This window comes from Salmo salar, chromosome ssa04 (assembly GCF_905237065.1).
Source record: "Salmo salar chromosome ssa04, Ssal_v3.1, whole genome shotgun sequence".
NCBI classification, from domain to species: Eukaryota; Metazoa; Chordata; class Actinopteri; order Salmoniformes; family Salmonidae; genus Salmo; species Salmo salar.
The window spans coordinates 47,043,749-47,069,825 of NC_059445.1; the positions used below are offsets into that span (position 1 = coordinate 47,043,749).

Consider the following 26,077-nt stretch of genomic DNA (forward strand, 5'->3'; position numbering starts at 1 on the left):
ATTAAAAACAGATCACAGAGGGGTTTTTAGAGTGGATGTGACAGCTGTGATCTGGGATCAACTGTTCAGTCTCAATCCAACATCAAAGAACACAATATCCTCACCAAGTGCATAAAAACAGACTTGACTTCAAGGGAAATGAACACCCCTTTGTCAGAAAGTGAATGTCAAAAGGACAGAATACAACTGTAAGGACATAGATGTGTGAATCCGGCAAATGAGGACATGACTGAGTAATGATATTGCCTGTTGAGAAAACCGGAGGGACAAAGAAAGGGAGAGAGAGGAATAGTCTCTGTACATATGTGAAGCAGGGTTCAAAAGTCAGCCACTGGAAAGCCGTGTGTGCCATGTCATATCAAAAGAATTAACATTTTCTCACTTGACTAAAATCTATATTGTGACTGTACAAACATGTTGTAATTAGTTAGTTATAGCACTACATTATATTAAGTTAGAAAACCCAGCTGTGAAGTCACACCAAAGCCTCCTCCCAGACAGAGAGATAGTACTACACAGTGCCCACCATGAACCCACACAACCAACACGGGACCTCCATCATATGAACCCTTATCCATATGACTTAGTCATATGGTCTCCTATCATCATGGCTAAGACTGACTGACAGACTCTGATCTCTAAGCTGATGAGACATAAAATGGATGCTGCTAGTCAGGGTTCACATTACAGCGCCACAGGGCACCGCATAATTCAGACCCTGCTGTCGTCAACACCAGATTGGGGCCACATGCGACAGTGCACCTGTCCCCATGCGGGAGCACAGGAGGGTGGCACAGACCCATGGCAGGGTAAGATTTGGTAATGGTACAGGAGGGTGGCATGGACCCATGGCAGGGTAAGATTTGGTAATAGTACAGAAGGGTGGCACAGACCCATGGCAGGGTAAGATTTGGTAATAGTACAGCAGGGTGGCACAGACCCATGGCAGGGTAAGATTTGGTAATAGTACAGCAGGGTGGCCAGGCCCATGGCAGGGTAAGATTTGGTAATAGTACAGCAGGGTGGCACAGGCCCATGGCAGGGTAAGATTTGGTAATAGTACAGCAGGGTGGCCAGACCCATGGCAGGGTAAGATTTGGTAATAGTACAGCAGGGTGGCCAGGCCCATGGCAGGGTAAGATTTGGTAATAGCACAGCAGGGTGGCACAGGCCCATGGCAGGGTAAGATTTGGTAATAGTACAGCAGGGTGGCACAGGCCCATGGCAGGGTAAGATTTGGTAATAGCACAGCAGGGTGGCACAGGCCCATGGCAGGGTAAGATTTGGTAATAGCACAGCAGGGTGGCACAGACCCATGGCAGGGTAAGATTTGGTAATAGTACAGAAGGGTGGCACAGACCCATGGCAGGGTAAGATTTGGTAATAGCACAGCAGGGTGGCACAGGCCCATGGCAGGGTAAGATTTGGTAATAGTATAGAAGGGTGGCACAGACCCATGGCAGGGTAAGATTTGGTAATAGTACAGCAGGGTGGCACAGACCCATCACAGGGTAAGACTGGGTAATAGCACAGCAGAGCAGGCAGACACACAGGCTGAAAGAGAAAGGTGAAGTTACAGTAGACCCAGCTCCGGTGAGGATATTTCTCAGACGCCTGTGGTTCTCGTCTGTAGGGACCAGCTCTGGAACCTACAGGAGGTCACACCACCAACACCGGTGAGTCCTCACCCAGCCACTCCAGAGTCTATTGATGCCATTGTACTAAAGGTTTGTTATGCATGTTGGGGCCCCTTTGTATATGTCATTTCCTTTGGCCAAACCCAGGTCATTTACTGTACTGTGATCCATCTAATGTCTATTTTGAATGATAATGTAGGCTAAGTCAACCTAGCCTACATTATACATTTTTTTTTTAAATACTGTAATTTACCATTGCACAGCATATTCTAAAATCTACAACACCCAGAAGCATACCAGCTGCAGGACACACACCTGTTCTTTGGAGCCAGGGGTGCCCTGAGGCTGGGACTGAGCACTCCCAGAGGAGGGCTTCCCAGCAGGGGCGGCAGAGGGACCAGAAGCTGCCTTCACCTTGATATATCCACACACACACACACACACACACACACACACACACACACACACACACACACACACGAGAGTCAGTGACCTCTAACATAAGGTCTTCCACACACCATGCTCCTGATAAGGACAACACACTCAATCCCTTCATGCTCAAATCCTATAAACACACAGAGTTCCTCAAGCCCATTCCAGTTTAAACAAAATCCTCATATTTTGGACAAGGATCTTCCCAACATTTTGGTACATTATTCTCTACAATGTTCAATGGTTATTCTTCATTAACAAGGCTGCCATTAGTAGTTGTCCTCCGTGGTCTAGTGTTAGGCCAGTCTGGATAGTGTTCCCAGAGAGTTCCCCAGAGCCTGGTGTAAATGAGTGATGGCTCAGTGCCTCAGACCAGCCTGGCTCTCTAGCCTGGCTCTCTAGCCTGGCTCTCTAGCCTGGCTCTCTAGCCTGGCTCTCTAGCCTGGCTCTCTAGCCTGGCTCTCTAGCCTGGCTCTCTAGCCTGGCTCTCTAGCCTGGCTCTCTAGCCTGGCTCTCTAGCCTGGCTCTCTGTGGACCAGCCATGACCAGACCCTTACACCTACTGATGTGGCTGAGCTAGGAAATACTACCTTTTATTTCATTTTTTACCCTTTTCTCACTGCAGGAAGACTACGGTTTGAAGTAAATGAGCCAGTAAGCACTTCGCTGATGCAAATGAATGAAGCAGCAGTTTCTACCATTGCAGCAAGACAAGAGAGATCCTGTGGAGAGACATACGCTACATGACCAAAAGTTTGTGGACAGCTGCTCGTCGAACATCTCATTCCAAAATCATGGGCATTAATATGGAGTTAGTCCCGCCTTTGCTGCTATAACAGCTTCCGCTGTTCTGGGAAGGCTTTCCACTAGATGTTGGAACATTGCTGCGGGGGCTTTCTTCCATTCAGGCACAAGAGCATTAGTGAGGTCAGGCACTGACGTTGGGCGATTAGGCCTGGCTCGCTGTCGGTGCTCCAATTCATCCCATAGGTGTTCGATGGGGTTGAGGTCAGGGCTCTGTGCAGGCCAGTGAAGTTCTTCCACACCGATCTCAGCACACCATTTCTGTATGGACCTCGCTTTGTGCACAGGGGCATTGTCATGCTGAAACAGGAAAGGGTCTTCACCAAACCGTTGCCACAAAGTTGGAAGCACAGAATTGTCTCGAATGTCGTTGTATGCTGTAGCATTAAGATGTCCATTCACTGGAACTATGGGGCCGAACCTGAAGCATGCAAAACAGCCCCGGACTATTAATCCTCCTCCACCAAACTTTACAGTTGGCACTATGCATTGGGGCAGGTAGTGTTCTCCTGGCATCCGCCAAACCCAGATTGGTCCATCTGACTGCCAAATGGTAAAGTGTGATTCATCATTACAGAGAACGCGTTTCCACTGCTCCAGAGTCTAATGGCGGTGGACTTTACACCACTCCAGCCGACGCTTGGCACTGCCCATGGTGATCTTAGGCTTGTGTGTGGCTGCTCGGCCATGGAAACCCATTTCATGAAGCTCCAGACAAACAATTGTTGTACTGAAGTTACTTCCAGAGACAGTTTGCAACTCAGTAGTGAGTATTGCAATAATTGAGGACAGGCGTTTTTTACGCGCTACACACTTCAGCACTCGGCGGTCCCGTTCTGTGAGCTTGTGTGGCCTACCACTTCGCGGCTGAGCCGTTTCCACTTCACAGTTGACAGGGGCAGCCAATGTTTGTCTATGGAGATCGCATGGCGGTGTGCTCGATTTTATACTCCTGTCAACAAACAGGTGTGGCTGAAATAGCTGAATCCACTCATTTGAAGGGGTGTCCACATACTTTTCTATATATAGTGTATGATCCTTATCCACTCAGCATATTGTGAAAAGTCAAATCCATACACATAATTATTAATTGTGTTAATTTCACACACAGAACGGGTTAATAGGTGTTCAGTGCACACATCAGAACCGCATGCGCCATTGAATTATGTAATACTCTCTTTAGGCAGGCATTTTGAGGGCACGCACTCTGTACCTCTGGTTTCTTTACAGCCCATGAGCGAGGGGCAGGGACGAACCCTGGAGGGGGGGCAAGAGGGTCGGATTTCGGGGCAGGGATAAAACCTGGGGGCCGGGCAAGGGGATTTTGTCTTGGGGCAGGAATGAAGCCTGGAGGAGGGGCAAAAAGGTTGTTTTTTGGCACAGGGGCAGGGATGAAACCTGGAGGGGGGGCAAGGGGGTTGGCTTTGGTTTTGGGTGCAGGGATGAAGCCTGGAGGAGGGGCGAGGGGGTTGGCTTTCGGTGCGGGTGTGGGTATGAACCCTGTAGGAGGGATGGTGGGGTTTGATTTGGGGGGAGCTGGGGTGGGGGGAGCAGGAGTGGACACGGAGGTGGACGGGGCCTCATCTTCTTTTACTGCTGGAGGCTCCTGGCTCTCTACCTCCTTCTCTTCCTCCTCCTCTTTATCCTCCTTGCGGTCTTGAGTACGGGTGCGAGGCCGGTGATCCTTGGTCCTCCCTCGGCCCATCAGGCTGGCCAGACCCATGGAGATGTCATCCTTCTCATCCTTTGTGCCGGAGAGGGGAGCAGTCTTGGGTACAGATGTGGCTATAGGGGCAGCTTTAGGAGGCTCTGTGCTGGGGGCCTGAGGCTGCTCCTCCACCCCAGGCACTACCCTCCTCACCACCCTCCTAATAACCACCCCCTTCTTCCGAGTGGGACCTTGGTCCTCTGTGCTCTCCTGCCTGGAGGAGGCGGCTGGTGGGTCAGGGCCTCCCATGACACTGTCACTCCTGGTTGATGATGTCAATGGCTGTGGGTCACCACTTGTTTCTGTTTCAGCTTCCTCACCATCAGACTAGACACACACACACAGGTATAGGTAAGGAGGAGCCAATATCAGAGATACTGTATAGAAGACCCAAAGCTGTAGAGTTGTGTTTCATAAACTAAACACCATAATTCTTCACTGGCCAAAGCCCATGCCATAGTTATGTTATTTAGAGTGGCTGTTTGCCATCCCGTAGTCTTCTTTACCAAGCATCTGTCTAGTCTACAGGAAGGACAGCTGTGTCAAACATCCACCAGCACACAAATTACATGTCCACCTTGTTGGATGTGAGTAATTTATACACATCAATGATTCTACTTTTCATATTTCCTTTCACTACACAGAGCTATAATACCTCAGATCATAAACCATGACTGGAAGAATTTCTTTCTCACAGATTGTCAACATCAGATTAAATGTGGTTTACGTTGGCTTATACAGGTCCCCCATTGCAAAGACCTCTTTCAGATGGAATCTGTGGAGGACTGTCTCACTGATTGTCCAAGATTAGTCTTCCTGTACTGTTCATTACTCTGTGACTACATCAAAGCCTACAGGTGACACCTCTACTGCATGGCAATATTGTGCTATATTGTATAACCAAGTAACAGCTGAAGATATGACAGTCTTGTGAAAAACCCATCTAACACCCTGAAAACCCTGAGAGTCAATGACACGGGTGAAGAGAGAGTGCCACTTGGCTGAGAGAAGAAATCTTCAAGGGACCTACTTCTAGATTGTTAGATGCTACTATTAAAAAGCACACAGCGACGTAACACTTACATCTGAGGCTGGTTTGGTTTCAACTTCAACCTACAAGAGAGGAGGGTCAAGAGAGGCCGATCAAACCCGGAACTAAAGCTCACTCATGCAAGAACAACATGCACATCTCTACCACGAACATCCTTCCTCTGTCCACAGAGAAGACAATCTTCCTCTTCAGCCTAAAGTTCAGCTGACAACAGTAAATGTGCAGGAATCTACTAAAGGTGCAAACACATAAAAGGTAAAACAAGACTTCCCTTTTGCCGCCAGAATGAAAAGCGTGAACTGTAAGCCATGGTAGCAGCCCAGAAGTCATGGGCTGAACCGGGAGAGTGGAGGTGAGGGGAAGGAGGGAGGGAGAGGAAGAGTGTAAGGTAGAGATAGACAGACAGAGAGTAGAAAGAGAGGATATGAGGATGGACTGATGAGAGTGAGTGCGTTTCGGGGTGGATGGTAGGTAGGGGGACGAGGACTGGCGTCTTTCTTCACACTAGCTACTACCAACAGGGCAGTAGGACCATGCAGGCTGAGGTAGCACTGAGGACAGAAGACATGAAGAAAGAACAGGATGAAATGGATACATACAGTACAGGCAGACAGGAGAGACAATTTACCTCAGGGAGACAGGACATCAGTTCACAATCACACTATGAAAATAGATCAACCTTTTGCAAATGTTCTTATTTCTTCTAAAAAGTATTTCAATATCAATAGAATGACAACTACATTCATCATTATATATTCAAATATTCTCCTCCGATTTGATTTGACTACAGTATGTCATATATTTCACATACGGCAGTAGTGCAATGTTGTGAATGCTGCATTAGGTCTGCCTGTTATTAGAGTGTAAATGTGGGACATACCGGTGGTTTAATCTGCAAGCTAAGAGTGTCACTGACTTTATCACTGCCATATCAGACTCAGTTTATCCTGTGGTTGATCTATGTTGTTAGGAGAGTTAAGAGTTAACATGTCACTGAAAGGATCACAGGAGAATCAATTGTCACTAGACCTCAGATTTCTGCGTCAGTAGTAACTGCCCCAAATGTAAAGAATTGAGGATTTGCACGCATTAAAAAGCTTGGTTCCATATTGGAGAAAAAAGGGTACAGGCCAAAATAGAACCAAGCAAAACAGTCACACACACAAACAACGGTTGTGGCTAGAATTTATATAGCTACGGATGGAAGTGAGGCATAAATCGCAGGTTCGTAAGTTCTCCTAACCTGCTGGAAAAAGTCAACTCTGTCCGTCGCTGTATACAATCTAATCAAAACCACAAACATATGGATTTGTCTCATGCTGATGACATCACAAGAAGCAAACAAATGACAACATAGAAGTGTAACTGACATGGACACCGCACCTAGGAGACAGATCTGTGGTCCTGGCTATCCTTCGTAAACAAGCTACCAGGTCAACCTCTAAAGGCTAAATACATTAAGAGTATTACACAGTCTCCATCTCCCAATATCGTTCCATTCAGATTTACCTTTCAGTTATAGCCAAGAACACTGCCAACTGTCATCTCAACCCAAAACATGCTGAGAACTGTGGTACATGACAGCCACAGACTGTACAGTACAGAAAGTAGGCACGCTGGGCATTCTTCAGCAGGGCTGAAATGAGTGGCGCAGCAACGTGTTTCACCATCCTGCCCTAGCTTTCATCATACAGCTTCCACTCCTATTAATAGTTACCAGCAGCAGAGGAGGCCATTCTGAGACGCAACTAGAGCCCTATTGCTCATGGTACAGCAGACAGACACACTCCGAAAGGAACCCACTACCAGGCCCATACAGAGTCTGGACCACTCTTCTGTTACCTTGTGTCGTCTGGAGGCCCGATCAGTTTTGTCTCCCTCACCGGATCCTGGAAGAATTGGACATGGGTTTGAGGAGAACGCGGTTGCTAGCCCTGGTAGAGGAGGAGGTTGAGTAGAACCACAGGAGCTGAAATCGTCACAGTTAGCACTGCAGGCAGGGCTGGGTTAGGGATCTGTCGTAACGCGATAGGACCCTGGGTGGAACGCTGGGAGGGGGGGGGAGGGGGACAGACGGAAGGAGGACAGCTGCTGGGATACAGAGGAGGCTATAAATAGCAGCACACAACAAGCACCATGACACTACCATGCCAATTACCCCCAACCCCCTCTCTCATCTCCTGAAGTGTGTGCCCCACCCAGCAGAATGACAGGGAGAGAGAGAGTTAAGGTCTTCTCTGTCCCTCTCAGGCCCAAATCACTGGCCCTCCCTACCTCTCCTTGTCCAGTCTTAGCTAGGCCTATAAAGGCATGCCAGAGTAAACCTGGAGGGGCATGGGAAAGTCTAATCCCTCCGTCCTTTAGAGACACACAAAGAAGTAGGTTAAAGACTTTGAACTACATTCAAGATGTGTCAAACAAACACAGGACCTTCATGCGTTAAGGCCATAAACACAGGTACAAGCACAAATCATTAATGCCAATGACTGAAAAAATGTAAAGCGCATCTAGATTTAGAATCACAGGGTTTTTTCTCAAATGACATATACAGCATATAAAGGCATCAGAAAAGTAGGCCTCGGATCAGTATCATTTAGGCTCAGAGAGCGCACAGACTACCACTAGAGGGACATGTTACTTTTCTCTTTGTTCACCGAGTTTCACTTTGCTTCCTACACCACTAGAGGGAGCTATAAGCCTTACAACATTTAGTTCTGCTTTTCAATTCTGGGAAGGTATCAGTTAATCATTCTACTGCCCTGTATTCAACATTCATATGAATTGTCCTTTTACCAGAATTGGAGTTGAAAAAATACAACAAGACACATTGATTACAGTACGTATTTAGCCTGTAGCTGAGAAAAGAATATTACTCCAGAAAAAAATCCATTGTGGGAAAACCGGTGTGACATAACATGTGGTCTGGGCCTGGCCTGGAGGGAGAGCAGAGCATTCTGAGCTGCTGATTGGGTGTGGTGGGCAGGGGGAGTGGCTGCAGGAGGACAACATGGAACCGCAGGCAGTGCAGCCGGGCTGTGCTAGACCAGGCTAGTGGAATCCAATGTATCTGCTCCATCTAACACAGCCCAGCCGGTTAATCCTTCCTTCCCCACAGTGTGTGTGTGTGTGTGTGTGTGTGTGTGTGTGTGTGTGTGTGTGTGTGTGTGTGTGTGGGGCTGAGTGTCTGTCTATACATGTTAAACACTGATCAAAGATTACTGGCCTCCAACTCCACACACAGCTCTGATTCTGACCCAGTTCAAACTGAGACTGGACCTATAGGATTTATGCGATTCTGTCATGAACATGACCTAGATTATCCAGAGTCACAGTAAATACAGACCTGATTACAGCACACTTATAGAAAGTAGGCCAAGAGTTAGCATCAGAAAAACGTACAGATGGAGAGTAGCTTATAAACAACCTGCTACAGCTCTGTTAGAAAGAGGTGTGATCACACACAAGGCTGACAAATTATTTTAGAGGAAGTGATTATCAAGCTCAAGTAGCGAGGTGAAAATGAGCTTTTAGAGGAAGGTAAGACAATAACATGGCAAACTGCTATTGTATTCAGCTGGTGAAAATCGAGTCATTTAACAGGAGGTGAATTACACTTCAACACGTGGAAACGGCCTCATCGTCATTTGGGAGAGCAAAGTGTGTGTGGAAGCTGAAGGGAAATGGCAGCAGACAGACAGCAGGTCTATGGAGGATGACACAGACTGTGAGGAGAGTGAAGAACACTGCCAACAGGCTATCAGGCTATGGTCTGAAACATGTGAGGATACAAGAGGCACACCACCACACTGCCCTCACTGTCACCAATGACCCCATTGTGTCCCCTTCAGCCTGCCTCTCAGGGCACTGCACAACACCCATCACAAACACACACACACTCCGCCGTCCACACGCATACTAACACAAACACACACACACTCCGCAGTCCACACACATACTAACACAAACACACACACTAACACACTCACACACACACACACACTCTCCGCAGTCCACACGCATACTAACACAAACACACACACTAACACACTCACACACACACTCTCCGCAGTCCACACGCATACTAACACAAACACACACACTAACACACTCACACACACACACTCCGCAGTCCACACGCATACTAACACAAACACACACACACACACTAACACACTCATACACACACACACACACTCCGCAGTCCACACGCATACTAACACAAACACACACACTAACACACTCACACACACACACACACTCCGCAGTCCACACGCATACTAACACAAACACACACACTAACACACTCACACACACACACTCCGCAGTCCACACGCATACTAACACAAACACACACACACACACTAACACACTCATACACACACACACACTCCGCAGTCCACACGCATACTAACACAAACACACACACTAACACACACACACACACACACTCCGCAGTCCACACACATACTAACGAACACACACACACACACTTCGCAGTCCACACGCATACTAACAAACACACACACACACACACAACAACACACACACACACAAACACACTCCGCTGTCCACACGCATACTAACACAAACACACACCAACTCTGAAAACTCACAGGCAGGCAGAGGGGCAAGGCCAGGCTTATTATTTCCGCCACACTGTGGGCACCATTCAACCCCCAGACACAGAGAGACTGACGGCATGGGCACAAATAACAGCATGGAGCCATTCACTGGGTTGAATAGAGGGGTGAGCATGGAGTGGAGAGGGAGAGGGGGGCAGAGAGACCCACACACAGGGAGTCAGGAAACAGAACAGATTCATTCCAATGTGAACTCAACTAGGGGTGTGACTGGGTGATAAAGTCAATCAAAACACCACATATCACTCTACACCAATAAAAAGGTTTCGGGGCAATAGGTTAAGACCATTCCAGACATAAAACACACAGTGATGATTAAGCACAATGGAAGCTGCTATTAGAAACCTGAAAATCTGAGGGTGTGTCTGTTTAAGTGCTGATGTCCAAACACAGCAGGAGGAGGAAGACTATGTCAATGAAATTCCTCAACACACCCACTTTGCAGACGCAACCACATTCAGAATGTTCATTCAGAATGATTTCCTATCAGAGATATTAAACTGCAAAAAAAAGCATTCCCTTCCTGGTCTAATCTGGCTAGCCTATGTGAGAGCTTAACTGGCTACAGTGGTAGGAGTCATGATTATATTTTTGTAACTTTTATTCATTCCGGGAGCCCAATTGAGACCATGGTCTAATTCTCAATGGTGCCCTGAGAACAAACAATTCGCCCCCCCTGTAAACCTGACAGCTTTATTAGTAGCCACAGTAGCCCAGCCCATCTAATCCCAGTGTCTATAGTGGACTAATGCTGAGTGTCTACTGTGAGAGCATTGCCTCACTGCCTCACTGGGACTGGGGATGATGTCATTGAACTGGGCTGCTGCTTGGGCGGGAGATTAAGACGATTTACTCATTTCCTAATGACAAAAGCTTGTCTGCAGCTAGGCAGGACATATGCCTGAGATAAAGTTATTAAGTCCACTCATTTTCCGCTACTTATAAGTGGGGCTGGGGTAACTGTACTAACTGGGGCTAAAAAGCTTTTGGGAGTCATTCCACCTCAAAAAAAGCACAAGAGGATTTTGACACTAACCAATCTCCGATTGATGTAGGAACAGTTCCAAATAGCATTACTGAAGCATTATTTTGTTGAAATAGTATTTGATCTCTGAGAATTTAAGCTAATTGATTGCACCCAAATTGGCCATTTTAATTTATTTGATTAATATAATATTCAGTAAATATAGTACTTAACATCCCATTTGGACCTTTATTCTTCCTAACAATGAGTAAGACATGAGGAATACAATAAAACGATCAAAAGCCAGTCCCGGACCCCACACACAATGTATTTTCATCATAAGCAAAACTAAAGGTTTTCTACCCAAAGTTGCAAAGAAAATGTTGTGATTCACTTAATAAACCAGCAAAATTGACAAAAGGGTGTGGTGAAAGTAGAAGGAACCGCGGCATCTAGTGGGCAAATCCTGGTACTTTCACACTAATTTATGGTAAATAATGCAAGCAACTTCAAATGGCTTTTTTCTCTAAACGGGGGGAAGGGGGGACATCACCAGATTCACAGGGAACACATTACAAAATGGTGAACAAGTAATACTCGAAGCTGCAGCTCTATACTACTTGTAAAACAGAGAACTGATACTTTATACTGGTTGTGGAGGTGGGATTGGCATGTGATGTGGGGGGTCCATGGTTGGCTTTTGACTATATTATTGGATTCCTCATGTCTTACTCAGTGGTAGGAAGAAGTTTGGTCCAAATCAGGATGTTGGGTACTATAATTTGTGGAATATAATGTGAATGCTGTAAATGAAAAGGGCCAATTTGAAGCAAATCAATTAGCTTTAATTCTCAGAGATCAAATAACATTTAAACAAAATAATGTTACAGGAATCATAATCTTATCTGTCTTTAACTACAGAAATTATTTCAGAACAAATCTGAGATGGTGGGTGTCATGGCTTCTTGAAATGATATGGAATGACCCTGGGAGCTGGTCTGAGATGGTGGGTGTCATGGCTTGTTGAAATGATATGGAATGACCCTGGGAGCTGGTCTGAGATGGTGGGTGTCATGGCTTGTTGAAATCATATGGAATGACCCTGGGAGCTGGTCTGAGATGGTGGGTGTCATGGCTTGTTGAAATCATATGGAATGACCCTGGGAGCTGGTCTGAGATGGTGGGTGTCATGGCTTGTTGAAATGATATGGAATGACCCTGGGAGCTGGTCTGAGATGAGAGAAGTGGGGAAGCCAGGCGGTGATGTCAGAGCTGCTGCATTTGTCCATGGTGGACCAGTGTAATGGATCACTGGCTAAACTAATCAACCCCTGATGAAACAACTGACTCTCTGTAGTGAGAACATCATGGGATAATTTAAGGACCTGGCACTTGAAAAGAACCAGACTGTTTCTGTGTGCTGCTCATAGCCACATACAGCTGCCACAGCAGCCTTTCAAATATAATTTTTAATCTACAGTACATTTTGTTGGCAGGTAAGACGGGGGGCTCCACTACTACACTGTGCATCTCAAATCAAATCACAGTTTGTCACATGCGCCGAATACAACAGGTGTAGACCTTACAGTGAAATGCATACTTACAGGCTCTAACCAATAGCACAAAAAAAGGTATTAGGTGAACAATAGGTAAGTAAAGAAATAAAACAACAGTAAAAAGACAGGCTATATACAGTAGCGAGGCTATAAAAGTAGCGAGGCTACATACAGACACCGGTTAGTCAGGCTGATTGAGGTAGTATGTACATGTAGATATGGTTAAAGTGACTATGCATATATGATGAACAGAGTAGCAGTAGCGTAAAAGAGGGGTTGGCGGGTGGTGGGTGGGACACAATGCTGATAGCCCAGTTAGCCAATGTGTGGGAGCACTGGTTGGTCGGCACAATTGAGGTAGTATGTACATGAATGTGTAGTTAAAGTGACTATGCATATATATCTCAGGAGCCAAGTTGAAGTACAGGAAGTTAAGACCGGTTCCCTTTTCAGTCAATTACCTCACAAGAAAACTCTTGAGCAAACTGGAATTTGACCTGTGCACACAGAAATAGGGGTTGACAGTAAAACAGGATCATTTCATGTCTCTATGTGGCTGAGTCAGTAAACAGCCAATCGGTGAGTCAGAATGAGTGAGTTGTCTGGAGTTACAAAACGCACGTACACAAACAAGCTGAGTCAGCATAATGGACAGAGCACACCGTGGTGTGTGTAGGGGGCTATGGAATACCACTGGGCAGTTAGGTATGACTTCTTCGGGTTTCCATAAAAAAAACCTGGGAAAAACACTTCTCATCTCTGTAGTGGGTCAAGTAAATAATGTGATACGCCTCTACCTGTAATATTTGATTTATAAGGGCCGGGTTAAATTTACCAGTCGGGCCCTGGTGAGGACAATGTGTTGGAGGCCTAACTGTCTCACTTCTGCAGGAGTGTCTGCCCTATGATGGGGTGTGTGAGGATTTCATACCGACATTGACTGACACTGAATGAATTATGACCGAGCTCTCTCCGGAGCCTGAAGAAGAGAGGGTGTTCTCTGACCCTTTCCCCAGGCTTGGAGAGAAAATGACTGCACCGCAAAATGTTCCTGGGTGTGGCACAGAAGTTGTGTCACTTCTGGGGGGGTATAGAGACAACCCCAGTGTCCACTGTGCATCGTTCGGGAGAGAATGCTCCATTACCTGCATCAGCTAAGGCCCATGCAGGGAATTTTGTGCCCCCGCATCGCCAAAAGGTTAGTGGATAGTGTTTAGGGCCTGGGCAAAGTGTTCATTACCTTGAGGCAACTGTTATGATCCTTTATTTGCTCCACCAATCTACATGGACATACAATGTTTGTCAATATGTACCATGTACTCGTTTGGAATGTGCCGTTCTGTCTTGCGGTCACATGCCCATTCGTTTGGGTAGTGTGTGCGTTTAAGGGGGGTGGTCAAAAATACTGAACCGTAACGACTTCAGTTGAAGGGAAAATGACCTCTGCTACATCCTGACAATGTTTATGAGGTTATTCCTTATGTGTGAGATACGTGCCTCAGGCATCATTTAAAATGTCGAGGCCAGAATAAAAGGAGGGATGTGTGGCAAACTGGAATTTGACCTGTGCACACAGAAATAGGTGTTGACAGCAAAAGAGTGTCATTTAATGTCTCCGTTTGGCTGAGTCAGTAATCAGCGAATCAGTGAGTCAGAATGAGTGAGTTGTCCGGAATTAAACATGTACACAAACGCACACACACAAAATAACCAGGTGTGTCTTGTTGTGCCACAGAATGAGATAGGAATGTCAGTCTGAGGAGCATGTTGGTCCTAGTGGTATAGACAGGCATACCAGTCTCCACGAGGTGGCTAAAGGGGCTTAGCCTCTCAGTTCAAACTTGTGCCGCCTCAGTTTTAGTTTTATGTCACTATATAAAAATAGCAAAAAAGTTTAAATGATTGGATGACAGATTGGCGGGAGAAAAGTCTATCTCCGCTGCCCTGTGTCAGCATAATGGACAGAGCACACCGTGGTGTGTGTAGGGGGGCTATGGAAAGCCACTGGGCAGTTAGGTATGACTTCTTCGGGTTTCCATTAAAAAAAATTATGGGGAAAAACACTTCTCATATCTGTAATAGGTAAAGTAAATAATGTGATACGCCTTTCTTTAAAAATGAAGAAGAAAGAGAGATAGATAAAGAGAGAGCTAGCTATACTTCGTTGTATTTTTTTCACTTTCACTTAGCTACCGAATGCAGCTAGCTATTTTAGCCTACACAAACACCCAGCTCAAACAGAAAGGGATGCTATGTTAGCTAGCTGGCTACGGCTATCCAACACTGGAACTCTTCCAAGTCAAGGTAAGCTTTTGGTTTTATTAATTGATTGCAACCAGGGCCCATAGGTGTAACTGCTAAACTGCTTGCTGACTGTACACTGTACTGCTTGATTGTAGCGGGTTTACTAACACGTTAGTTCTAGCAGCTATGTTGACTATGACGTTAGATAATATGGTGGTAACGATGTAGGCCGTGTCTAGGCCGGTTAGCGGATATAATACGAAGGTTTGGCTTGGAAAGGTTTTTTCGCCAGGTCACAGACAGTTTGATGTGTTGTGCACTGAAGTCCACCAGCCAAGGGAAAAATGATCATGCTGTTTGTATGTGGCTGCAATGAAAGTGAACTGTATTTGCGTGTGATCAGGGGTGGATTCATTCAGCCAATTCTGTTGAAACAAAATTATCTTCAACGGAAGCAAAGGCAACGAAACAGAGACAAACATACCAGAATTTGTCCAATAGAAACTCTTGTTTGCAACTGTTGGACAAATGATTACGCTCTAGATCAGCTAGATGCAGGCAAGAGTGTGGAAGACGGTATTGAATGTGTCAGTCTGTCACCTTGATTACTCAAATTTCTCGACCTGCGCACCTAGCATGCATTGTAAACGTTCACTCACAGGCTAGTTTGTAGCAACCTCATTATTGGGAAATTTTGAGTATCATGTAGTAGCCTAAACCTATGGATGTTACATTGAGCTGGGTGTATGGAATATGAATGACAGTCATCCAATATGCTGTAATAGAAATAAGGCCATGCGCGTAAAAAAAAAAAAAAAAAGCGTCCTCCCTCCTCCTAAATGTCACCGACCGCCACTGCTACTGAGTAACTATCTGAAGGATCAGGGGCCTCATTTATAAGCGGTGCATAAATGTAACAGTAAATATCTGCGTGCGCCATTTCTGAAAAGACTGTGAACGCACAACAAAATTGACATTTATGAACTTGGCGCACGCCATACATACACATTTCCCGGTATAAATCAGACCTGTCGTAAAACTGTGCACGTGTGAACGATCATTTACTCTGTCTGAAAAGGCCCATCATTCACCTTTTATGGTGACAATAACACACTTCCAAACTATACAGCAAATAAGGATTGGAATTAGACCAAGACAGTATCTAAAGGAAATAGCAATGGTGAACTTAATCAAATGTCTTTGGAGGTGTTGGCAGAATGTTGTTTTCTTTTGCAGTGACGTTTTTTGGTATCTGACCGTTTCTGAAAAAATAAAACAATTGCAAATTGTTGTGGACCTGTAAACAGATCATTTGAATGCAATAATGTTTTGCATTTACTTTTTCCCGAACCTGAATATGCTGCCCTGCCTGCGAATTCTGAAACATTGTCTACTCTGAAAAAAACTTTACAATTAAATGAGAGATGTGCATGGCCATTTTTTTATGGCTAGTACGGGCATCTAAACTCACGACCAGAAAAGGTGAGGAATTTATTCTGCAATGGTTATGATATATGTATTATGTTTATAAATGAAATACTGTCTACACCGTTAGACTACGCTTCGGATCGCATAGAGCAAAATGGACTACTTGAAATAGCTATCTATTTACTATTGTGAAGGGGGTGCAATTAAATGAGAGATCGGATGAATGGTAGTCTCTCCTAAATTCTTGTATGCCTATAGGCTATTTCGCAAGTAGCCTATGAAACCATAACAGTCAGAAAGGGTAAGGAATTTATTCTGCAAATGATCATGGAAATATATGCCTATTTCTATTTTAGAATGCAAGCTGAAATAGTGAGAAAAACGTAAATCTAACGCCAAATTATTGCATCTTGTTATTATATTTAGCTAGGCTACCAGTGTTTTTGATATGAATAAGTGTCATCATATATTCCCCAAGTAGCACAAGGCTACTTTTGCTTTCTTGCAATGGAATACTTCAACCACTAGAAAGTGTGCGTACGCATGGTCTAAAGTTTGCAGGGGGATAAGCACATTCTCACATCAAATTCAGTTTTATAAATGCCAACTCTTGCATGAAAATACTAAAGCTGATCTACCCCCTAAAATATATATTTTTTTACATTTGTGTGAAAGTCGTTTACAAAACGAGGCCACATGTAGCCAACCATCACAACTAATCAGAGATTAACTGACACTATCATCGGACATCTGCCAACTTGGTCAAATCTAGCTAATTTATGCTAACCATAAATTAGCTAGAGTTTCTCCCATTCTTCTCTGCAGATCCTCTCAAATTCTGTCAGGTTGGATGGCGAGTGTTGCTGCACAGCTATTTTCAGGTCTCTCCAGAGATGTTCGATCTAGTTCAAGTCCGGGCTCTGGCTGGGCCACTCAATGACATTGAAACTTGTCCCGAAGCCACTCCTGCGTTGTTTTGGCTGTGTGCTTAGGGTCGTTGTCCTGTTGATAGGTGAACCTTTACCACAGTCTGAGGTTCTGAGCACTCTGGAGCAGGTTTTCATCAAGGATCTCTGTACTTTGCTCTGTTCATTTTCCCCTCGATCCTGACTAGTCTCCCAGTCCCTGCCACTGAAAAACATCCCACAGCATTTATATATATGAATGTTCCTGCTCAGTGTTTGAGATCAATTGACACCCTTTACCAAGGAGCATTGAGATTTATTTTAAACTGCAAAACCCTTATGCACCACTGCACTTTACATACCAGGGTTGGCTGGCCTTCTCTAGTCACTCGTAGGCTCAGTCACTGGTTTACTTTTATTTACAAAGCCATTTTGGGTTTACTACCATTTTATTCAGCCATTTTTATTGTTCAGAAATGTGGGGGAGGCTGATTCCCTGACCTGTCAATGTTTTTAATTTGCTGTTTTGTGATTGTTATACTCTTGTGAATTATATGTTTTTTTTACTAAATTACCTGTAGTTTTTCATGTTGTCTGTCTGTAATTGTGTAATGACTTGGTGCTGCCTATCTTGGCCAGGACGCTCTTGAAAAAGAGATTTCAAATCTCAATAAGCCCTTTCAAGTTAAATAAAGGTTAAATCAATTTTAAAAAATGCTGCCACCACTATGTTTCACCATAGGGATGATGCCAGGTTTCCTCTAAATGTGACACTTGGCATTCAGGCTAAAGAGTTCAATCTGGGTTTCATCAGACCAGAGAATCTTGTTTCTCATGGTCTGAGAGTCCTTTAGGTGTCTTTTGGCAAACTCTTAGCGGGCAGTCATGTGCCTTTTACTAAGGAGTGGCTTCTGTCTGGCCACTCTACCATAAAGGCCTGATTGGTGGAGTGCTGCAGAGATGGTTGTCCTTCTAGAAGGTTCTCCCATGTCCACAGAGGAACTCTAGAACTCTGTCAGAGTGACCATCGGGTTCTTGGTCACCTCCCTGACCTTGACCTAGGCCATTCTCCACCGATTGCTCAGTTTGGCCGGGGGGCAGCTCTAGGAAGAGTCTTGGTGGTTCTAAACTTCTTCTATTTAAGAATGATGGAGGCCACTATATTCTTGGGGACCTTCAATTCTGCAGAAATGTTTTGTTAACCTTCCCCAGACCTGAGTTCAATTTTGAGTCTCATAGCAAATGGTCTGAATACTTATGTAAATAAGTCATCTGTTTTATATTTTTTATAAAACTGCAAACATTTCTCAAAACCTGTTTTCACTTTGTCATTATTTGTGTAGATTTATGAGGAACATTTTTTATTTAATCAATTTTAGAATAAGGCTGTAACGTAACAAAATGTGGAAAAAGTCAAGGGGTCTGAATACTTTCTGAATGCACTGTATGTCGCTTGTTTGTATCAACTACAAAGACATTGGCAACTTTGTATTTGTCGTCAACTTTGTTTTGAAGTTATCGGCGGAGATCTATGTTTAGTGGAGATCTTCTGTGTATAAAGTAACGCAGGAGTGCAAAAAAAACATCTAACAACTCACTTAGCTGTTCTACAAGTGGTCTGAGGCAGGTGTATGATTACGAGTGTTTTCAAGTGTAACGTTAATAATGATGGTTTTGGGAAACCGCTCAGAAATGTAACAATGCTCCTATGAAGGTTCTAACGATGAACTTAGCCTTAAGATGCTTTTGGGGAAACTGGGCCCAGGTCATTATCAATTATACATTTAAGTGATAATGCCCAAGAAGCCAGTGTTTGGAGGATATATTTGCACGGGTGGTGTTAGGCCCGAGAAGAAGTTGAGGGCCGGCAAACCGTGCCAATATATCCTACAAACACCGGCTTCAAGGGCATTATCACTTTTATTCAACTGGTTACCAACATACAAATAATGATTGATATATTCTCATTAAAAACGTTATTTTGTTGAATTTATTCATACTATTTGATCCTTCCACAAGATATAGTCCCGACACAAATCTAGGGTTGCTACCCAAGCCGGCTGGTCGTTCTATCGGTTCGGTTGCCAGAGACGCGACCCAGTCCTTCAGTCTTTCTGTTCTGTATCTATTAGTGGTGTAACGGACCGTAGTTGAGCCGTGATCCATACGGATCACCCCCCACGGTTTGGCACGCATGTGAACTGCGGATCAATTGCAAAGTTTAACCATCATAGTGTGAAATACAGTTTTACTCCCGCTGTTACTTTTTAAAGTAATAATTCCCTACATCTCGATGCAGAGTTGCAGTGAAAAGATAAAGACAAGACAGATGCGTGCTGTGTTTTAATCTGAAGCCTGAAGGTTGATTTGATCATCTAAAAAAAGCAGTTGTGTGTACTGTTCACGTGAACGGGGCATGTTGAATCCCAACGAATCAATCCTGGATGCTCGAGTTGCAAAAAGCAAAGAAGAAAAAAGAGCAGTGACAGCCATGGCTAGCGGAGGAGCTGAAGAACTGGAAAAGCCTCCCGCTTCATTTAAGTCTCATGTATGGGAGCATTTAGGCTTCCCTGTCAAATATAATGACGGAAGAAGGGTGGTGGGCAACACCATTACGGTGTGTAGGCATTGTGCCGTAAGAAAGCCGTATGATCATGGAAATACATGGGGCATGGCCACACATTTAAAGTGTCTTCACCCTGGTGTGTCAGTGATGGGAGCCAACTCAGCCAAGAGACAACTTCTCACCGCGACATTTAAGCAGCCCTTTTCTGCAGAATCAGACCGGGCTAAAGCCATCACCAAATCTATTGGGATGTTTATCGCTGCAGACATGAGGCCATACTCTGTTGTGGAAAACAAAGGGTTTAAACATATGGTGAAAGTGCTTGAGCCACGCTAGGAAATCCCCTGGCGCACCCACTTCAGTATGAAGATTGTGCCAGATCTTTATGAACAGGAAAATATCAAAATTGTCCAGAAATGATCCAAGGCATCCTCTGTTGCCCTCACCACAGACGGGTGGACTTCCAGGGTAACGGAAAGCTACGTGACTGACTGCTCACTACACCACAGAGGAGTGGACCTCCAGGGTAACAGAAAGCTATGTGACTGTGACTGTTCACTACACCACAGAGGAGTGGACCTCCAGGGTAACAGAAAGCTATGTGACTGTGACTGCTCACTACACCACAGAGGAGTGGACCTCCAGGGTAACAGAAAGCTACGTGACTGTGACTGCTCACTACACCACAGAGGAGTGGGAGATGCGAAGTCCGGTGCTACAGACACGCCCCCTCTATGAGAGTCACACAGGCACAAATCTGGCGCAGGTACTGCTAGGAGCAGTAGCAGAGTGGAAGCTAGAGAGGTCTAATAGAAATATCCCAATTACCACAGATAATGCCAAGAACCAAGTAAATGTAGTGATAGAAGCTGGACTGGGGCCACAGATATCTTGCTTTGCACATGTGATCAATTTAGCATCCCAAAGGGGAATCTCAGTGAACCAAATGGACCGCCTCCTTGGGAGGATCCAGAAGGTGGTTTTCCTTTTTCCACAGAAGCACAACAGCCACTCATGTGCTTAAGACCAAGCTATAAATGTTACAGCTACCGACCCACAAGCTCATACACCATGTCACAACAAGATGGAACTCCACTTATGGCACGTTGGAGCACTATCTTGAGCAGCAGGCAGCTGTTTACTCTGCACTGACATACAAGACCCTGAAAAAAAATAAAGACATCGTCACCTTGTCTAATGATGACGTGAAAGTGGCAGAGGAGGTCCTCCAGGTGCTCAAACCCCTCAAAACGTTTACAACCCTATTGAGCACTGAAACTGCACCGTCTGTATCCATGATCCTACCTCTGAAAACAAGGATTCTACAATCCATGGCTCCAAGTGAGGAAGACAGCACCATCACTAGAGATGTCAAGGCTGCCATTAGATGGGAGAACCTTCTAGAAGGACAACCATGAGAGGACCTGAACCCCAGATACCCCCCTAATGTACAGGACTACCTTCATAGATCACCTGCACTGGATCCAAGGTTAAAGTCCCTGTCTGCTCAAGTCCCCGTCTCACCTAGACCCTGCCCTACACCGGAGGACATACAGTGATGTCACCACAGATTGCGGCCACTGAAGAGGTAACAAAAAAAGTGAATTACTTAAATAATAAATATATATACACTGCAGTCTAATCTTAGTCTATGCTATTGCTATTAGAATCATCCATTTTTTATTTGGAATAATAATGGCTGTTATTAAATGTTATTGCCAGAATTATAGTTCTATGAAATATGAAAATATATATTTAGTTGAATAGATCAAGTCATTTTTTCTGCAGGGTCAAGCCACAGAGCCAACAGAAGCAGACTCAGAGGCATCTCCTCCACTAAATCATTTGGACATGAAGGAGCTTTTTGGGGAGACCTTTGCGAGCAAGGACACATGCAACACCATCAAAGAGGAGGTGGCATCCTACAAGGCAGCAAGTGGCATTCCGGTGGATCGTGATCCACTGTCATGGTGGAAAAGCAATGAGTGTAAATACCCTCACATTGCCATGATGGCAAGAAGCTACCTGGCACTTCAGTTCCTAGCGAGAGGGTGTTCTCCACGGCAGGGGACATAGTGACTGCAAAGCGCTCTACCCTCTCCCCAGACAATGTAGACACCCTCATCTTTTTGAAAAAGAATTTGAAGTTATAAGCTCAGGTCTGCTTTGCTTTTTTAACTTTTTTTTTGATGTGGACACAGGCTATTTTTTCATTCACTATGGTTCAAAGGAAGAAGGTATCATGCCTCATATTGCACTTTAATTTAACAATTGAGTATTGAATATTTCCCTTTAAGATTTCATTTCAACATTGAAAAGTTCCTTGCTTCAAGTGTTCTTTAAGTAATAAATGGAAAGCAAAGTTATATTTGTCTCCCTTTTTTTTGTTGCTGATCCGAAAAATGATCCGATCCGTGACTCAAAACCGCGATCCGATCCGTGAGTTTTGTGATCCGTTGCACCACTAGTATCTATATACGCGACCCATTCATTCGTTCTAAAAATGTTCCATTGCCATACTGGCAATGTTCTTATCCCTTGCTTGCTAGCTAGCCAACTACGGCAAACTTACAGTCACGTCAAACAGTGCAGCCAGAATAACTACAGTAGCTGCATTTGTTTCCTAGTGACATTTATTTGGAAACATCCATAACAATGAGCTAATGAGGCGCAATTTCACCTGGAATAGAAAATGTGCTCTCCCTTCAGGACACTGTTGTTCACAGGAGCTAGCCAACAACACAGCTAACACAATCACTTCAAACTGAAGCTGGAAAGACTGCAAACTAGCTGCATTTTAACTTTTTTCAATTGACATTTCTTTATATATATCCATAAAAATGATGCCAACTGATTCATGATTTAGACTGGCTGAGAAACGTTGCCTGCCTGTCTGTCTCGTCCTGACTCCCGACACGTTCATTACTATGGGACAGCTGGAAATGGAATTTGAATATTGAATCAATGCTGCATATGTCGGAGAGACAGACTGCAATGTTTATACAAATCTCCGCTGCTGAAAACTAAATGTAAGTCTAAAAGAAATGTGAGATGTTTTTATAGTGGAGATCAAGTTGAAATTGCCTGGCTGGGTTGATGAGGCAGAGGATTGCGCAGTCAGATGGAACAGAGTAAATAGGCATTTTAACGTCAGATTTAGCTGGTGGTAACTTGTGTACTAGACACCGGCTGAAATACGGTTTTAAACAAACAACATTCAGGAATCGACCAACCCGTTGTATAATTTTGTATAAACCAATTATTGCGACCAAATCATGTGCTGGTGCCACCAACTGAAAAAGTTTGTAGCACCATTGCCACCAGTGGGAAAAGTTAGTGTAGAACCCTGGCCCAGTTAAGCCCATGATATACTGTTGTTTAGTACTCATATTAACATGAACATGCATACATTCCTTATTTTCATACAGTCAATGATACGTTTACATTCTCTTTTTTGACTGTTCAATTAACGTTTCAACACCACAATTGAAAGCAGTTTCTGTTGTGCAGCTCATTCTACAGCTGACTGACTCTGGAATGATGAGGACCTTTTCCTATGATTAATAGGAAAATGGATGTGAGTATCCTAGTAGATAGGGAGTAAACCATACTGTCAGAACACCAGCAGAATGTACACTGTGAAGGAGGTACACCTAGCAGCAGCCCATTGCAAAGCCATGCCCAGAATATACACAAATCTGTCTTAACGCAAACTAGGTCTATCTGCCATAAAGAAACAAAATGTCTATCATCTTTTTTTAATCCTTCCACACCGAACACACTCATGAGCTCTGATTCTTACATAAGACCTTTAAGAGCATTGTTCGAGCTCTTCGACCAACATCTCCTTCAATTTAAATCAAACTATAAGGTTGCACAGGATAAGAGCTAGCACTCAACTGTAATTTGATGCTTCAGTAGAGTCTCGGGTGGGTAGCGTTACAGTAGCCTGATGTGAACAACTGATCCATCTTGCTCAAGCCGCTGAAGAAGAGGCTGTACGCTAATTTGAATTGCCTTCACTCTTACATAAATACAAATGCTTAACTAGGCGCAAAGTACATGGGGAGTTAGGCCATGACAGACATTCAGTACATTTTTTATTCAGTGACAGCCCCAAGTGAACAATGTACAATAGTCTCTATTTTAGCACATCATCGACTTCCAGAGTCTGTCGGGAGCACATCTTGACCCATCATCTTTACACAAAGAATTTAATGGAGGACTCCTGGCAGTGGCCAGAGTGCAGCATAGCAGGCCGGTAGCCCGGGTCAGAGTGTCTTCCTGAACACCATGGAGAGAGGAGAGGCCAGCACTCAACAGCCACAGCTAGAGACACAGCTATGGATACACAGCTCCAAAACATGCCAGGAAGCACACTGACAGCTCTGAGGAAGATATGAAAACAGAAAGGCCTGTGCAGAAGAATACATCTTTAGCGGCCTGTAGTGTAGACAGTGGCTGAGGTCCAACAGACAGACACTTGTTTCCATTGATTCAGCAGTTGGTCCCGGGCCCTGATTATCCATTACATAATCTCATTTGATCCAAACATTCATTGTTGAGTCCATTCAGAAACAGTTTGTGCTACACAACACGCTGTGAGCACTGGACATCAGTGGGCATTAAACATCTCAATATCTTAAGCCCAGCAGTGACAACTGTGTTGGAGAAATTATGTAGCATTTGCTAACAGCTTCCAGCCTGTGAAGAAGGTTTTGGTATGCAAGCTAAATGCAAACCATCAGAGAGTGTTAAGGCGTGAATGCGCGCGCCACACACACACACAAAGAGGTGAACTTCTGAAACCTGCCTGGCTGGTTTTCACAAAACAGGCTCACTTGTTGAGTCCTCAATCACTGACTGTACAGTATATGGCGCTGCATATTGACTTCCTTGTCCCAAGCAGACGTCACATAAAATGTCATCTGTTGATAGTGAGCGAGAGGCATAAGCAGGTTTACTGTCCAAAGATCAATGCAGGTGTATAATGGGGTAGCTACCCACTGGGCACAAACTGATTTACAAATTATGTTTAAACAACATTAATTCAATGTATTGTGACTTGGAATCTAAGTGGAAAATACTTTTGATTTGAAAAAAAGTCACTGTTGTTTTGAGGGTGGAATTTCAACCAGAGGATTATGTTATCATTGTAACCAATTTTTAACATAGACACATACCTTGTATAAAATAAATTGAATTTGTACCTTTGAAACAACTTCAGATCTTAAAAGTTATAACCACTAACAGAAAAAAGCAATAGGCTCAGCAGCACCTCCTACTGGAGAGTCAATTTACAGCTATTAATTTGCTCTCCCAATCAGGGTTTTAAGTTTGCAGAAGACACAACAGTGGTAGGCCTGATCACCGACAACGACAAGACAGCCTATAGGGAGGAAGTCAGAGACCTGGCCGGGTGGCGCCAGAATAACAACCTATCCCTCAACGTAACCAAGACTAAAGGAGATGATTGTGGACTACAGGAAAAGGAGGACCGAGCACGCCCCCATTCACATCGACGGGGCTGTAGTGGAGCAGGTTGAGAGCTTCAAGTTCCTTGGTGTCCACATCAACAACAAACTAGAATGGTCCAAACACACCAAAACAGTCGTGAAGAGGGCATGACAAAGTCTATTCCCCCAAAGGAAACTAAAAAGATTTGGCATGGGTCCTGAGATCCTCAAAAGGTTCTACAGCTGCAACATCGAGAGCATCCTGACTGGATGCATCACTGCCTGGTACGGCAATTGCTCGGCCTCTGACCGCAAGGCACTACAGAAGGTAGTGCGTACGGCCCAGTACATCACTGGGGCTAAGCTGCCTGCCATCCAGGACCTCTACACCAGGCGGTGTCAGAGGAAGGCCCTAAAAATTGTCAAAGAACCCAGCCACCCCAGTCATAGACTGTTCTCTCTACTACCGCATGGCAAGCGGTACCGGAGTACCAAGTCTAGGACAAAAAGGCTTCTCAACACTTTTTACCCCCAAGCCATAAGACTCCTGAACAGGTAATCAAATGGCTACCCGGACTATTTGCATTGTGTGCCCCCCCAACCCATCTTTTTAAACTGCTGCTACTCTCTGTTTATCATATATGCATAGTCACTTTAACTATACATTCATGTACATACTACCTCAA

At 44.6% G+C, this 26,077-nt stretch overlaps 1 protein-coding gene across 11 annotated transcripts in view; it reads right to left on the minus strand.

Annotated features, from left to right (window-relative positions):
* The window catches only part of LOC106603279 (unconventional myosin-XVIIIa), a 114,196-nt gene that overhangs the window by 61,832 nt on the left and 26,287 nt on the right, over nucleotides 1-26,077 (minus strand). For 7 of the 11 annotated variants that reach the window (XM_014196724.2, XM_014196723.2, XM_014196732.2 and 4 more), the window contains exons 1-6: nucleotides 7,475-7,656; nucleotides 5,904-6,183; nucleotides 5,665-5,694; nucleotides 4,087-4,908; nucleotides 1,953-2,051; nucleotides 1,578-1,649 (exon numbers count right to left, since the gene is read on the minus strand). The exons of 2 other annotated variants lie outside the window; for them this stretch is intronic. In XM_014196724.2, coding sequence (XP_014052199.1) covers nucleotides 1,578-1,649; nucleotides 1,953-2,051; nucleotides 4,087-4,908; nucleotides 5,665-5,694; nucleotides 5,904-5,942 — 1,062 coding nt within the window. In that variant the 5' untranslated portion in view covers nucleotides 5,943-6,183; nucleotides 7,475-7,656. Of the gene's footprint in view, nucleotides 1-1,577; nucleotides 1,650-1,952; nucleotides 2,052-4,086; nucleotides 4,909-5,664; nucleotides 5,695-5,903; nucleotides 6,184-7,141; nucleotides 7,267-7,474; nucleotides 7,657-26,077 lie in introns of those variants that run through there. 2 more of the 11 variants (XM_014196721.2, XM_014196727.2) reach the window with 2 other exon arrangements.